A 16,166-nucleotide genomic window follows, 5' to 3' on the forward strand; every position below is an offset into this window, starting at 1 on the left:
ATTGTTCTAAGCTGAGCTGTGAGTAGGTAATAAAAGGCAGCTATTTCAAACGGCATTCCTCTCCCTAGTTAATACTTTCAATTATAATAGTTCTTATTTTTCTAATGCTTAAATAATTTTTTCTATTTTAAATACATGACATTCCAGTGTATTTATAGAAAAGGCATAGATTGCATCTTGTACACACGCAAATTTTCTTTATGTTGGCACCACAGTTATTACCTGTATGGTACCATTGATGCAGGCTTGGTGCTTTTTAGAAAATGATGGTCCCTTCCCTCTCAGGTTCTTAAACAGAATACCTATTTATCCCTGACATTGCAAATAGAGTGTTAATAATTCTACCTTAAAAGTGCTCTTGTGGTCAGCCTTCTGGGATGTTAGATGGGAACTCTGCATTTTAAGGACTTGCTGCTAATCCTGTGCACTTACCATAGTTTTGCTGTGCACGAGTACATGCTATGTGATCACCTCAGGCTGCTGATCACTGGCTGTATTTTCTTTCAGCTCCCAAGAGGTTTCTGCTGTATCCTTTCCTACTACTCAATATGACATGGAACAACTCTGAAAACTGTCTGTGGCCAGGGGGTGACCCGGTGGCAGCAGCCAGCGGCGTGTGACAAGCAGCAGGTCCCTGCTGAGGCTGGCAGATGATAAGCTGGGCACTGTGGGCTGGAAGGAGCAGCGAAGGACGTGGGGGTGTGGGGAGGAAGGAGCAGGGGAGAGTGCCAAGAGAAAACTGCTTAGTTTGGCAGTTAGAATAAAAGTCACCAAAGAACATGAGACTGGTAGGATTAGCAGAAGTTTTCCTGTGGTTGTGCACAGATCCAGGAAATTATAAGAAGCAGGTAGGCTGCTTGCCATGAGTGGGAGGAAAATCTTACGGCATGAGGCACTTTTAAAAAAAAAATTTAAAAAAATATAAAATTGTACAAGTGTTTCTTAACATTAGCTGTTCCAGTTGAGGGGGGTTGGTATTTGGATCAGAAGCTTTTACTTCTGGAGCTGCTGTTTCAAGTGCAGCCAGGTCAGTAGTGATGAAAGACTGTTGCCATCCAAGGGTTGCCCGTGGTGTGTGTGTACTGAGTTAGTGGTCTCCAGGTGTTTCCAAGTGAACCTTTACAGTGTGTCTAACAGCTCCCACCCATGTTGGCAAGCAGAGCACGGAAAGGCAGTGAAAAGTGGGCTGTTAGGGCACCTCAGAGGGTGAGCTTTCCTGCTCAGTGTGCTGCTGCTGTGTGGAGAGCATGTGCTCTCCTCGCCGTGTTCCCTGCATGGGGCATGTCACTCTCTTCAGCTGACACCCACCAGCTCCTGCTGGTGCTGCCCAACAGGCTGTGATAGATGATGTTCTGTCCATGGTTTGAGAGTGTTCTGGGTTAGAATCCTCTGCATCGGGCTGGGAAGATCATACCTGCTGTAAGTAGCAGTTTCACATTGATCTCTGTGTTCAGATCTTTCTACACAGCTGGGAAGTTGTTACATTGAACACAGGCAGATTGCATATTTGGTTCAGGAGCAGGCTGAGAATGAAACTTGGGATTTTCTGCAGCCATGTCTGTCCCTTAGAATATGATAAAAAGAGAATTACAAAGTAGAGTGCTCAAGAAAGCCTTCCAAACTTACAAGTGGTCTATATTGTTTATGATAGCTGAAGAAAGCCAAATGTTGATAGGGAAGTGAACAAAAACCTCAAAAAAAGCAAAGAGTTGATCCTTAATGAATATCTTAAATATGAAAAGCTTTAAAATAATATTATGTGCATAGTATTTATAATAATATTGGTTTTCGATGTTCTTTCCATCTACCTAAGTCTGGCAGCTTTTCCTTCTGCTGTGGAGCAGCTAATGCTCTTCCTGAATGGTAATTTTAAAATAATCAATTAACACTAAGAATATTCTTTTATTCCCAGCTCTGGGGTAGTCATGAACTAGTTTGGTAGGAGGCAAAAAAATCACTTGTTGGTAAATCTACATCTACAGATCTCTCAAGCTGCTTCTCTTGTAGCATGTGAGCCAGACCATGAGCGTGCGTGTGGGAAGCAGAAGAATGGAAGGCCAAAAGGGTGTAGCTCAGGGAAATGTCATAGAAGGCAGGAAGGCTCTTGGGCTTGCCTTTGGCACCCCAGAGGTGAGCAAGGCATGGTGGTGGGTGTTGGGCTGTCAGCTCCCTGCAGGCAGCTCACACAGTGAGTGGAGCTCAAGGGAAGGTTCCCTGCAGCAGGGCTGAGAAATGGTGCCAGGGCTGTGGGGCCTGTGGTGTGTCCATGGAGCTGGGAAGGGCTGGGCAATGGTGTGTCCATAGGGCTGGGCAGTGGTGTGTCCATAGGGCTGGGAAGGGCTGGGCAGTGGTGTGTCCATAGGGCTGGGCAGTGGTGTGTCCATGCAGCTGGAAGGGCTGGGGCAGTGGTGTGTCCATAGGGCTGGGAAGGGCTGGGCAGTGCTCTGGGCTCACTGGCTGCTGGTCAGGCTGGGCAGGGTCACTGTCACACAGTGCAGGGGGAGGCAGGCTGGGCACAGCTCTGCTCCAGCTGTGGCACAGCTGGCTAACCCTTTCCAGCCCTGCCCGGGCTGTCCTGCCCTCCTGCCCCGGCACTGCTGGGTGAGCTCAGCTGTGCCTGGGGAGAGGCTGCACCTGGCAGAGAGCAGCCCCTGTCTGTGGGCTCAGATAAAGCTGCATTACTGTACATGGCAGCAGTGTAATAATGTACTGCAGCTTTGCCCCAGGACATCCTCCACCAAGAACAAAGAATGAAATATGGGAACAAGTCAGGAGTTTGAAAACAATCTCTCTGGAAACATGATGAATACCAGTGGTTTCATTTATTCTACTTGAACAAAGGTCCTTTTCTACTTTTAATTTCCCAGCAACGATTATTACCAGTTATTTTTCTTGTAGCTTTGACCACAGTTCATGGAGGTTTTATTAAACATATTTTTGAAAAGTTATTCAAAATGCCATTCTTCTCTGATTCTCTTGCGACTCTGTCTTTTCTTTTTTTCTATTTTTTTAATCCATGTGAAGCCAGTGCATATTTCCAGTCAAAGATTTTGGACTAGATAACACTCTCATGCTGGTGTTCCTAGAATTATTCCAGTTTTTTGCACTTATAATTGAAAGACGTTTTGGCCTTTGATATTTCAGAAGACAACATATATGTTTCAGATCCCTTGCCTTAACATGAAACACTGCACTCATTTTTAGAAACCTTGAACACTGCATTTAATAGGCAATATGTCCTGCTGCAACTCCCAAATATTCCTGATGTTTTAAGTTTTCCTGTGTTTCACTGACCTGTGGCAGAGCCAGGCAGCTGAGGTTGAGTGCTGCCTTTCCTGGGGTTTGGTAGCTTTCTGCAGAGGGTTTTTGTTTGTGATTCTGTCAAGGCCCTTCTCTCCTGCCCGTAGGGATTTCATGTCTTGGAGTGTCTCGTGCGGATGCACATTATGATAGGGTTGAATGGTTCTTGCATTTCTGGGGCTGAGTTTAGGAGCAGTTGTTCATCCAGCTGGCCTGCCTGATGGATGCAGAGTTAGACAGAGCCTGAGCCCTATGCCGGGTGGGTTCAGCCCCAGCAATGCTCTGAGCCTTGCACGCCCTGGGCTGTGTGCATGCAGAGCTGTGGGGGCCATTGCCATGACAAGCATGTTGCTTTGCCAGTTGCTGTTCCAAATTCAAAGTGTGTATCAGGGTGCTTTTGTGTGTTTCAACTCCACTTCTGCTGCAGTAGCTACAGAAACCCAAAGTTTTACCTCACCAGGCAGAACAAGTGCCCTTTGTTACCTAGACAGATTACAGGTTTTTCTAAAGTCTGCTCTTCATAAAAGCCCAGCTTGAACAGTGGAAATTCTGACTTGCCTCAGATACTGAGGAGACTTTTATAGTTTCAAGTAGCTCCAGGGTTATATTTTAAAAGTTGAATTTCATCACATGTTTCAAGTTTGGTGGAAAAAAAAAGGCATGATATTTTTAGCAGAAAAAAGTCCCCCCACACCTTTTTTCTTAACAGATGTTTCATCTCAATCATATCCAAACCTCAAAGCACAAGTAGCAGTCAACCTTATTCTCCTGTGGAGCAAGAGATAAAATGTCATTTGTTTGGAAGACAAGCTTTTTTTTGTAACCACAACTAGTTTGTGAGTAAAAGCAAATAATAAATGCAGCGCTGTGGGGTTGTGGAAATGAACCTGAAGCAACATTTCTGCTCTTGAAAGAGCTTGGAGTCCAGCTGCTCTTGTTAGATGGAAAGTCCCAACCCCCAGTCTACAAAAAGAAAAAAAACAACCCAAAACTACCAGAAATCAGTTTTTTCATGCTTTATAAATCTGATCCAGCAATCCAGGTCCTTTTACCAATAAAATACGTCATCCAGAGTTCTCAACTTTGTACCAAAAAGGATTTAAAACTGCAAAGGTAACAGAAAGAGAGGAAAGGAATAGTAATTGTAGCCTGAAATATCCAGAAGTAAAAGAGCCACTACCCAAGGAATTTTGAGAGGGCCCTGGAGGAGTGGAGAGCATTTCTGTGCCTGGCAGCCAGGGCTGCACTCAGGGCTCCGTGCTGGCATGGGAGCTGCTGGGGGAAGCCAAGGCAGCCCTGGACTCTGTACATGGAAGATATTTTTAGGAGGGAGTTACAGTCCATCCTAAGGATGTGGAGGCATAAAGCTGAAGTGTGGTGCTGCAGATCCTTGGTTTGGTATTTCAAGGAGGCTTTGAAGAGAATGGAGCCATCGAGGTGTGGTAGGACATGGTTGGCAGATGGGGTTCAGGCCAATCTGCTCCCTGGGAGCTGCCCTGTGCCAGCTCCTGTGCCCTGCAGGGACAGCTGCCAGCCCCTCTAGCACATCTTACTGCTGCCCAGATTCCAAGATGCTGCATCTGAAGGTAAAGTCACAGTGACAGTGTCTAGGGGAACATCACAGGATCTTCCACCAGAGGGGTGGCTCAGAGTGGGAAGCTGAATCTTGAGTTGCAAAGACTTGGGCTCTCTGGAGCAGCAGGAAGGGCTGGCTCCTCCTGAAAGGGTGTTGCAAATGCTGCTCCAAACCATCTCCTTTCCTGTGTTTGAGCAGTATGTGGGCTTCCATGTCTGGCTGAGGTCCTTAGGCTCAATGGTGAGCAGATTCCTCCCTTTGCTCTGTGGGAATTGTTTCTCTGATGAGATCCTGTGTACTCTTCACACTTCAGGTGGTTGGGTTAAGCCTTGATAAAATTTATTTCTCTGCATGTTTAGCAGTATGTAATGTATTATCTCAGTACTATTCCTCACCCATGCAGAAATATGAAAAGGGAAAGAGACATGTGCACATGTATATGCTGGACTACTGATATTAATCACAAGAATGCTTTTTTCTTGTTTGTGGATCAGTCTCCATTCTCCTCCCCCCACCCCCTAGAGTAATATGGGAATGGCTGTGAGGATGGGACCACTGAACCTGCTACTGAATATTAACCATTAACTATTAAAGAGTTGTCAGATCTGTAACAATTCATCACAACCAAAATAATGTTACAGCCACAGGTCAACAGCACTGCTCTCTGTAACAGGTTAGTGCTGTGAGGGTCAGAGTGACATTCATCCTCATGGGAAGGCAATTCTGAGGAATTGAAAATTACAGTTCAGATACCTTCAGAGGCCCTGTTGTCACAGCAAAGGTGGTGGAAACGACGTTTTTCTTATTGAGCAACCAAGTTAGATGGGAGCAAGTTAATATCAAAGACTGCGTTATTAATAACATTACCTACTCAGTCTTCATTTGAATAAAGGGTTATGCAGGAGCTGGGTTCTTTTCTTCTTTTCCTTTCCTTGTGAATCTCAGGGGGAAAAAAATCCAAAGAGACAAAGGCAAAGGAAATGTAAGATAGAAAATTCTATATGAATGTGTGTGTCTGCAACTTACAATGAGAATGGATTTTTAAAAAGCAAAATTGTTACCAAGTTCTAACTAAAATCAGTGTAGAACCATCTTTAGAGAAGAGACATCTTTTTTTCTTTTAAGTCACAAGTGATCAGTTGATGTCCCCATCTGTCCACGTTCAGTAGCTGAATTCAACACTTCACAGCACCATTCAGAGCCCTGGGACACACAGCACTGTGAGGAAGTGGTAAGTGGTCCATATGACGCTGACAGTTTTCACTTAAGGAACACTTACCATGTAAATGATACAACAGATTGCATTCTGTTCATGTGGGTTTGAATATGTCCACTGATCAAACAAAATCTTGCTTCTACAGGTATCATCCTGAGCTATTCTGACCAAAGCTTATGGAGATTCTTCCCTGCTTTCATCTTCTTTTTTTTTTTTTTTTTTTTTTTTTTTTTTTTTTTTTTTTTTTTTAACTAGGGGTGGGGAATGAGAAATTATCTTCTTTGATCTCCAATGAGGAAGGAAAAAAAAGGACTGTTCTGTTCAGGCTTTTGGCTAACACAACAAACAGTGTTTAAAATTTAACTTTGCTTAATTAATTAGTAATTCTGTTTAGTGCTGTCTGATCTTCATCCAAAAGGTATTTTGAAGCTTGAGAACTGAACATGAAAGTGTTTTGGGTGAAGATGGTCAAGTAAGGCATTTAATCTGGCAGTTTCTGTTGATGAAATACAGCCAGTTGGGGAACTAATTGGAAAAGGGAATCATAATCTGGCAAAATTCAGCAAACTCCTTCCTTTTAGCAAACTCACTCCAGATAGAGTTGGGAAATCTAGGTTTAGTGTTTATGCATTTTTGATTGAGTTACACCCTAGCTAGCAGAAAGAAACCATATTGTCTTTTGTATCTGCATCTTTAGTACAAAACCTTTCTTGTAAGGAGATAGTAAAAAATGCACTTCCCTTTCCACAACATAATAGGGAAAAAAAAAAACCCAAAATGACCAAAACAAAAAAGCCAGACTTAGATAGAAACCTGTGAATTTGCATCAATGTTTGGAAGTACTTCTACTTAGAAATGTCAAATTATTGGGATTGGCAAAAGGAATTGAACCTTTAAGGAAGGTGATGTTGCACAGACCTATGAGTTTGACTACATATTATTCGGGAGAGAAACTGTTCTCGGAATTTCGGAGTGAATTTCAGTTTAGCCATTCCTCACTGTCCTAGTCGTGTCTTGTCAGTTAGAACCATGCCTGAATATTTAAAACATACTTTGGTTGTCTATTTTTGTTAGGGTTTGGTCTGGTTTGGTTGGGTTTTCTTTTTTACTTTTTTTTTGCAAGCTGCCACAAGGTCTGAGTCACTGTCCCTCTGCTCTGTCGGCTCCTGGTCAGGTGCTGTGAGTAGATCTTGTGACATTGTGACTTCTTTTCCCTTATGGGTTGCAGTTGAGTCTTTAATTTGTGTTCTGACTGTCAACAAGAAACCATGAAGTAGAACATGGGTTCTCTCCGTATTTTCAGGTTGAAATACCCATCCCACATTGGTAGGAGGCACTGCTAGTACAGCTCCCTCTGAGTTGGTTTTGACTGGTCCCACTGGACGTAAAATGGACAATTAATTTCCCTACAGCAAGTTTCAGAGAAGGCAGCTTGATCTTTGTTGTTTTGGAGGGTGTGTCTAATTCATCAGCTTCAGCTTTCGGTCAGGGAAAGCTAAATACATGCTTCTGGCACTGCCCCAGGATGAGCCTGTTTTTCTATGGGCTTGTTCTGGTGGCTGTGGAACAGGAATGTTCCTCCCTGATCCCATTCTCCCTGTGTTCATTTGCCCCTGGAGAAGAGGGCCTCTGCTCAAGCAAAGTTATCTCCATCAGGGGTAAATTTCAATCAAATCATTGGAATAAAACAGTGTGCTTAATGATGGAGGTGATGTTTCCTAATCCATGGCCTCCAGGAGAACTTAAAAGTGAAATCTGAATGTGAATGTAATTGTTAATTAAAGGACTTCTCCTCAATTTAGACTTTCAAAGATGGTTGTTACTGCTCTGGTTGTTGTGCAGTCAGTGAGGAATGTCAGTTATGAATGAATGTTTATTATGTTTGCAATGAGAAAAATGTTGGCAGATAACTTAGACATCAGAGACCTCAGATAAAACAATGAAATGAATTCTCTTTCTGTCCCTTTGGTTCTCATAGTCCCTAAGTCCTGCTGCATCTGCTAGGTCTGTAAATTGGAAGGGAAACCCTGACCCTGTTGATGTCCATAGGAATTGCACTAATGAACTTGGCCAGCTCTTGGGTGCTCAATCCCACCAGTCAAATTCTGCTGCTGAAGTTCAATTTGACTGTTATAGAAGTACTTATGACTTCCCCTCCTTGTCTTAATATGTAATTTTTTTAATTTTACTTTTATCCTACTCCCCCACACGTCTCAGGTTGGAGTGTGTGGTTTTTTGTTCTTTTCCCCATGTACAGATAATTCTGTCCCTTTGCTTCTTGTAGTAGTTTTAAGGAATTGCTCTATATTGCAGCTCTATTTTGGTGCTTTGTTTTTTCTCCCTTATTGTCAGATGCAGGATGGAGGCAAGAGAAAGATTGTTGCTTTCTGCCTGAAGCTTACTCTTCTAACTTCATTCCATACACAGAGCGCAGCAATTGGTTTACCTCATTTCTGGGATATTTTGGTGATTCCTAAGCAGCCTTTTGAATTATTACTCCCTTTCCTTAGGAATGAAAAAAAAAATCAAAAAAACAAACCCTAAAAAAAAGGCTTAATTCTTCTGGGATGAGTCTTAATATCTTTAAACTGGTGCTCATTCTCTTACTCTTTTCCTCCCCCACTTCATTTATGAGCAATTGGGTGGTAGTAATTAATAATTGTAGAGAGAAACATCTGCTAATACACTTAAGCCAGTCAGTTTGTTTTTCGTGAAAGAATGGTATTTCACAATTTTTCCAAGTTAATATTTTTCCTTTATTGTCTTTCCAATTTCAAATATTGTCCAGACCCATTTTTATAGTGTCTTAAGGTTATAGAAGTGAATACAAGACCATTAATAATGAACAAGAAAAGAACATAATAAAGAAAACATATGCAGTATTTCAATTCATGAGACGTTCTGTTAGGGAACATTGTTTTTGAGAGCATATGGTTATTCCCATGAGAAGCAATACATATTATTTTCTCCCCCTCCAGTTGTGGATTCCCACAACAAGGGTTTGTTTCTTTGTGTATTTGTCTATGTAGCACGTTCTTTTTGTCAGGACTTGTTATCTGAGCAGGGAGGTAAGTAAGTATTTTTGCACAGATGATGTATTGTATGCAGACCTATTTCTGATGGCCTAGACTTTGGAAACACAAGTCTATTAATTCTCCACAGTCCTTTGAGATAGCTATCTTGTCTGGTCTGGTTTAATATCATTGGCAGAGCTGAAAGGAAGTTCACATTGTGAATATATCTGAAACCTTGGCATGTGGCTCACTGGTGGATCTCTGTTTACAGGCTGCCAGTTTTAACTGTCCCAAGCAGACATTCTCATTTTATTTATAAGTAGGCTCTGCATGTGTTTGTATCCCTCATGAAATTGAGCACATGTCAATAGTCAAAACTAAGTATAGCAGCAAGATACCAAACACTTCTGTTCTCAGACAAAACAGTATGTATTTTTAAATGTTCATTCAGTTTGGATAAGGCATATGGGGATATATGAACAGACACATTATTTGATCACTTGTTAATATTATTTTAGTATCTCTATATTGCCCTTTAAAGTTTCTTCAGTTAGATTTCATTTTTCTTTGCTGAACGAAACTTGACATCAGGATGAGATCACCAGATTTCCCCGTTTCATTTGAGCTCCAAAATGAGTAACTGATTTCAAAGGATAATTCCCTGGAGCAGCAAGGCCAATAAGTTCTTCAGATCAAAGGTCAGTGAGGCTCAAAGAGGATAATTTCTGGCATACAGTATTTAAACTCTCCCAAGGAGTGTACTGCAAGATGTATCCCCTCCTTCTCCAATAGCTGAACCCTTGTTTTTTGAGAAGACTAATTTGTCAGTGCACATTTTTTCTTCTGTTACATAAATTATACATTAAAGTGAAAGCTTCCTATCTGAACACACAAACTGTACATCCAGAAAGGTTTTTAACCATGCCAGGGGAAGGTACGGCTGCTCCTTCAGCACAAGGTGACTCTGCTCTTCCTCTCTGAGGCACCTGCTGGGTGCTCTAATGCCAGTGGCTGCTCAGTGCAGGAGCATGGTGCTGGGAAGGGGGGAATGCTCTGTCAGACACTTTGTTTTGACAGAAAACCCAACAAGGGGCTCTGGGGCAGGAACAGCCACCTCCTGCAGGATCTGCCTCGCAGTGCTGTGCCCAGTGCAGTCTGCCATGCCATTGCCATTTGGGATTGTCATTTGGGACGCTGACCCTCAACAGAAAAAAGACAACTGTAGAAGTCTTTTGGCCATCATGTACTTTTAAACATTTAAAAAATGTGTGATAACAGGAGTGGATGTTTCACTGTCCCAAAGAAGGTAGGGGTCATACCAGCCCAGCTTTCATTTATTTCACATTCTTTAGAGCAAGACTGGGAAGGATTGCAAAAGCCTCTTTTAGAGAAGTTTTAATCAGGTTATAACTGTGCTTGTGGAAAACCAGTCACTGGTGCAGATGAGGCACTGAAAATCTATAGTTGTGTCTAATCGCTGTGAAGAAGCACTGTCAGTGTAACTGTCCTTGTAATGAAGGCCCAGGTTACTTTTTCATTTCTTGTTGATTTTAGAATGTAGCAACAAAGCTGGACTGGAGTAGACAAACAAATGTTGTCTTTTGTTGTATGGGAGGGTTTTGTCACCTTAGCTTTGAACTTGTGGGAATGTAGAGTTGTATTCAAGGGGCAAAGTGAGTATAAAGCAAACAGCACTTTGTCAGATATACTTCAGTTATGTATTGGAAATAATATTTATTTTAACACCTGTCTTACCTGTGATAAACACTATACAAAAGCCTCCTAAGAAGCAATTCCTACTCGACCAATAACACCAGCTTAAAAAAGTCAGGGAAGAAACTGCTGTGAAGCAACTTTGTCTTCCTTTGTCTGACCTTCCTACTAGGCTTATGTTTGGTGTAAGGAATCCTAACATGACTTAAAGTAGAAATCAAAGCATATCAACACGTCATTATGTGTACAATATACACCATCACATTGGTATAATGCAAATTACATGTATTGGGAAGCTGTTGTTAGTATAACCTCAAAACCACCAGTAAGTATCACAAGACAGGAAATTCCCAAGGTCAACATTTCACATTTATTCCCTTTTCTTTACTGTACATCCATCTTATATTGCATACCACAGTTTTGAAAACAAACAAACAAAAGAAATACAATAATGTTAAATTTAAACAAACAAATGTAGTGCAGTGTGACGATGTGAATGTTGGGGCAGAAATCTTCTGGAATTTCTGGGAGTATGAAGCTATGGTAATGGCAGTTGTAAGAGTTTTATTTTGGTTTGTGTTTTGGTGGTTTGCTTTTGTTTTTTTATTGGTGTTGTTGGTTGGTTGGTTTCTTGAAGCTAATTTTTATATTTTAAACATGAAAGAAAGCCCAGGAAAATGGCTAATGAAGTATCTTAACTTCTAGCATGTTAGTGACTTGCTTTCCTGGAAGAATGGTTGGGAGGCAGCTCAGCAGTGTGGGACACCAGGAGAGCCAGTAAACCCAGTCTGAAATGGGTCACCCTGAACTGGAGGGGATCATCATGTCACCTCTTTTGTAAGGAATCTGACTTGTTTGAACTGGCACTTAATGAGATGCTGCTGCCACAGGCATCCCCAAGAAACAGTTCCTAACGTGGCATTGGGATAAAGGCTTTGGGTAGACGAAAATGCTGACTTTAAGGACCTGTGTTTTTGCAACATTGTTGGGCTTTGGGGAGTTGGAAGGATTGCTGCTATATGTCATGGAGTGAGGGCATAATGTTGGCAGAGGTGTGTGGATGTGTAAAAAATCATGTCTAAAAGTCTGAGGGTAGGGTTAAAAAGTTTGTATATATTTTCATAATGCTAATGAAGATAGGATTAGTTTTCTTCAGATGTAGGGTTTCATCATGTGCAAGGCTGAATGCCCCTGCAGAAGCCAAAGGAACAGCTATTAAGTTCTAGACCTTTGTCTTTTAATCCACATGAGAAGCATATATCTTTCTGTTGTATATCTGATATATGTTGTGATAGATATTAATATTGATGCTCTTTATGAGTGCTGTTGATTTATGCAAGTGCCTGATGTTTTAACTTGAAACTTGAGTGAAATATGCTATTTCATGCATTGAAAAAATGCAGCTTAACCTTCTTGGCAGGTAGTGTTGCCTTCTTGGAAGGTGCTAAGCTTTGTGTGTGTTTGAAGAGTGAAACTGGAACAGAGTGAGGGCTTTATTTCAGCTTCATTACTTCACTCACTGCTGGTGAATGTGATGGGTTTTTGCAATATGTCAGAAACTTTCAATATTTTGCAAATTATTCAACTTATTTGCAGTAACAGTTCTGCTATTTTATATTCTCATAATACTGTGTTTGAACTTCCTGTGACTCTAGTGATGTTTGTAGGAGAGGCTGTGTACCAAAAGCTGTTGGTAGATTGTCTGCTGAAATTATCCCAGATGTGTAGTGAACACAAAAGCAAATCAAGTATAATGATCCTCTCATGCAAGTGTGCTGATATCAATTTCACCCTAAATATAAAGACAGATTTGCAAATATGAGCCTGCTTTGACATTTCCTTATAAGCATTTTTTCTTAAATATGCTTTTCGCAGTGGCTTTGCCTCCAGAGAAGACAGATGGAGTTTGCAGTGGAGATGAAAAGAAAGCAGAAAAAGAAAGTGACACACGCACAAGTTCCAAGAAGCAACTGAAATTTGAAGTAAGTCCTTTGTATTTTAAAGTTTCGCTGTACTGACATAATTATGGAAGAAAAATAACCTGTGGACCAAATAGTGTCATCTGATGCATGTTTATTGCTCCCAGTGTTTGTAGTGGTACAGGAGGCAGCAGAAGTGGCACAAATCAGTGCCTTGCTGTCAGTGCTCCATATGAGGTGATTAGTGACACTTATTGCCAGGTTTGGAGAGAATCAAATGATGGTTATTTCTCTGCAGGATCTGAAATGCATAGTAAGAGGAAGCTTTCAGTTTAACCCTTTATTTATTAGGCCAGCTACCATATTATCAAATATTTAGATTGACTTTCATGTGCTATTGCATATGGTTAAATCTGCCTAATGTAAAAGATGCCTGTGACAGCTTCTGCAATGATTGATCTTCAGTGCCCAGGTCTCCAAAGTGAAATAACCCTGACCTGCTGTATGGGAAACCCATCAGGTCACATGGCAGGAGGAGGAGGGTGATGAGTCCTATGGGCTAATTTCTTGTAGGCTTGCATCTGTAGAACATCATATAACTGTCAGACATTGTGTGCAGTTGGCAGATTTTGTTTCTGTAGGGAGTATTTTCATTAATGTGAGTATGGAAACATGCAGTCACCCAGCCAGTGGGTTGTCTGTCTTGGTGAGGAGGAAGATATTCTGGCACCAGCAAAAAATAGCACAAATACTCATCTCTGCACTCCAGCCTTTTGGTGCTGTCAGCCTCTGTGAGTAATGAGCTTTGTGTTTCCTCAGTTGATATTTCAAAGACCATGCAGGCACCTTGCAGCATGGCTGGAGTGTTCTTTTCCATCTCACTCTGGTACAATTTTATTTTTTATTGTTTTAAAGCAGATTAGGGGGAGGTAGGTTTCCCATGGGTTGTTCAGGTGTTGCTTTTGTGCCTTCTGGGGAGGTGACTTTTCTTTTTTCCTAGTTGTTTGGTTTTTTTTCCCCACAGCTGTAACTCTTTTTCCAGGCCTATTTTATATTCTACCTCAAGTAGCAGACATTTGCAGACAGGAAAGGCATGATAAATTGCAATTAACAGTGCCTTGACATTTGAACGTTGGAGGACACCTGTCAACATGGTTGGTGCCAGAGTAGCTGGAGCTCCACTGTACCAGCAAAGTCTGTGCTTGTTCCCAAGTAGTTCTTGGCATGCCATAAAGGTTAGCACTTGGTTCTAGGCACCGTGACTAATGCACGGAAGGTTTCCATGGCTCTTAACTGAGCAGAGCACATCCTCACATAAAGATGTTATGTTAGGCAATGTGGGACGGGGAAGTATTAATATGTGGCAAGAAACCAAGTATTGATATTTTTTTCCCCTTGTTCTACAAATGAAAGTTTTCCAGCAGTGTAAGCTGGGAGCTGAGAGACTGGTAAATGCTTCAAAGGTATAAAAGAATCACAAAACGCAGTGTTGCGACAAGGGGTCTAAACCTGAGGTGAAAGTGATTTGGCTTCTAAAGGTGCCAGGAATGTTTATGTAATACGAAACTGTGTTTCCACAGCGGAGTGTGGGGCACTTGGCAGCTCTCAGCCGGGCTTGTTACGACTGAGAGGAGTGAGAGGAGCTGCCTTTGAACTCGGCAGGGGACGGGTGCCCATAGCTGCTGCAGGGAATTGGTTTCAAGTCGGAAGATCAACCAGGTGTTTTGAGGTCTATCGTGCTGAAGCTATTTGGGGCTGTTTATTTTACTTGCATACAGTGACTTTCATTTTAATTACACTGTAACTTCTCTGTTTTGCCTTTTTGTGGCTCTGGATAATTCTGATTGCACAGGCCTTGAGAGGCAGCAAACGATTTGCACCCAGGTGACTGGAGTCAGTCAAAGTGCATCCTTTGTTCTTGGTTTTGGTTTGGGGATTTTTTTCCCCCTTTAACAAATTGATTCTTTCAGGTTTCCACAGATCACACTCTCGCTAACAGAAGCATTGTTAAAACAAGGAGCAGGCCCTACTCCCAGGTTGTTCTTGCCAGTTCCAAGGCAGGCTCTGTTTCAGGAGCTTCAGCGATGTTGTACTGCACTAACTCTGACAACCTTTTCCTGTCAAATATCTGTGTTGAGGACAGGTCTCTCTGGTGGGGATCTGTTCCACACTGCATCAATCCTTGCTCCTGGCCCTGTGGTTTGCCACCTCTGCTTCTGTTGTCTTCTTCTTCCTGAGTTAAGTGTAGTTTTGCTTCTCACATTTTAGTGGGGATTCTTACCATGTTTCAAGTGCTTCAGGGAACAGTCTTGTACCTTTTCCTGTTTTCTAAAATGTAGTAGAAAGATGTGAAATCTCTGAGGTGTAGCCCAGAGGGTTAGGAGTGTTGTGTGATTATGATGGGACCTCTTTGTTGTGGTGGACAGAGACCTCTCCAGGACATACCCTGGGAGCTTCCTCCCACAAGGGAGGGAAGGAGGAAGGAAGAAAGCAGCATCTCACAGAGCCTCCTGTGCAAACAGGCCTTTTGCTGTAGGTAATCAGCTGCTCTTTGCATGTTTCTTAGGAATTGCAATGTGATGTGTCTGTAGAGGAAGATAACAGGCAAGAATGGACCTTCACTCTGTATGACTTTGATAACAACGGAAGAGTCACACGTGAGGTAAGCAAAGCACAGCTGCCCCTCTATGTGCAGCACTTGCTGACAAGAGAAGTGTTTTATAACAGGAACATTTTTTCTACTATGAAGTAGAGGTGTCCTGCCAACTTAAACAGCAGTTTCCATGGACCCTTCCCTCCTAGGAACAATCCCACCAGTAGTTTGCTGTTTTCAGATCTACTGTACCATTTTTTAAGCTGGTTGTTGTTTAATACCTGAGATCAGCCTTTAAAAAGTAGTACTGGCATTTGAGGAGGAAAAATATCTGAAACAAGTGAACAGCTAAACACATTGTCAAAATAAACCCCTGCAAATGTATATTGTTCTGGCTTTTCTCCTGCTTTTCAGAGTTAAGCTAACCAAATAACAAGGTTGCTTGCTGACATTCTTTCCAACAGTACTAACTATACTCTTCTATTGTTTTTATGAATATTGGGCTGATCTCTGCCTTTTCCCTCCAAGTATAAATAACACTGATGATGTTCTCTGGAGGACCATAAAGAATGGCTGTCAAAGCATATACCTGTGTGTATTTTTTATTACCAGGATGTCTTCAAGCCAAATAACAGGATGTATAGATTAGGATATAGTTCTTTCTGAGAACTATTTCAACCCAAATTGAATAATATTTCTTCTAGAAGAATGTATTTTACTTGGGATTTATGCCGTCTGCTGTCATTGATTTTTGTGATGTGTGTTTACTGGCTCCCATGCCTTTAGATAATCAGCTGAAAATCAAAGGCTTTTTTCTCTCTTAGATCTGATGCTG

At 41.8% G+C, this 16,166-nt stretch overlaps 1 protein-coding gene across 1 annotated transcript in view; it reads left to right on the top strand.

Moving 5' to 3' along the window:
* Positions 1–16,166, top strand: part of NKD1 (NKD inhibitor of WNT signaling pathway 1) — a 110,041-nt gene that overhangs the window by 73,699 nt on the left and 20,176 nt on the right. The window contains exons 5-6 of the mRNA XM_058034446.1: positions 12,695–12,801; positions 15,305–15,400. Coding sequence (XP_057890429.1) covers positions 12,695–12,801; positions 15,305–15,400 — 203 coding nt within the window. The remainder of the gene's footprint in view (positions 1–12,694; positions 12,802–15,304; positions 15,401–16,166) is intronic.

This window comes from Melospiza georgiana, chromosome 14, assembly GCF_028018845.1.
Source record: "Melospiza georgiana isolate bMelGeo1 chromosome 14, bMelGeo1.pri, whole genome shotgun sequence".
Taxonomy (NCBI): Eukaryota; Metazoa; Chordata; class Aves; order Passeriformes; family Passerellidae; genus Melospiza; species Melospiza georgiana.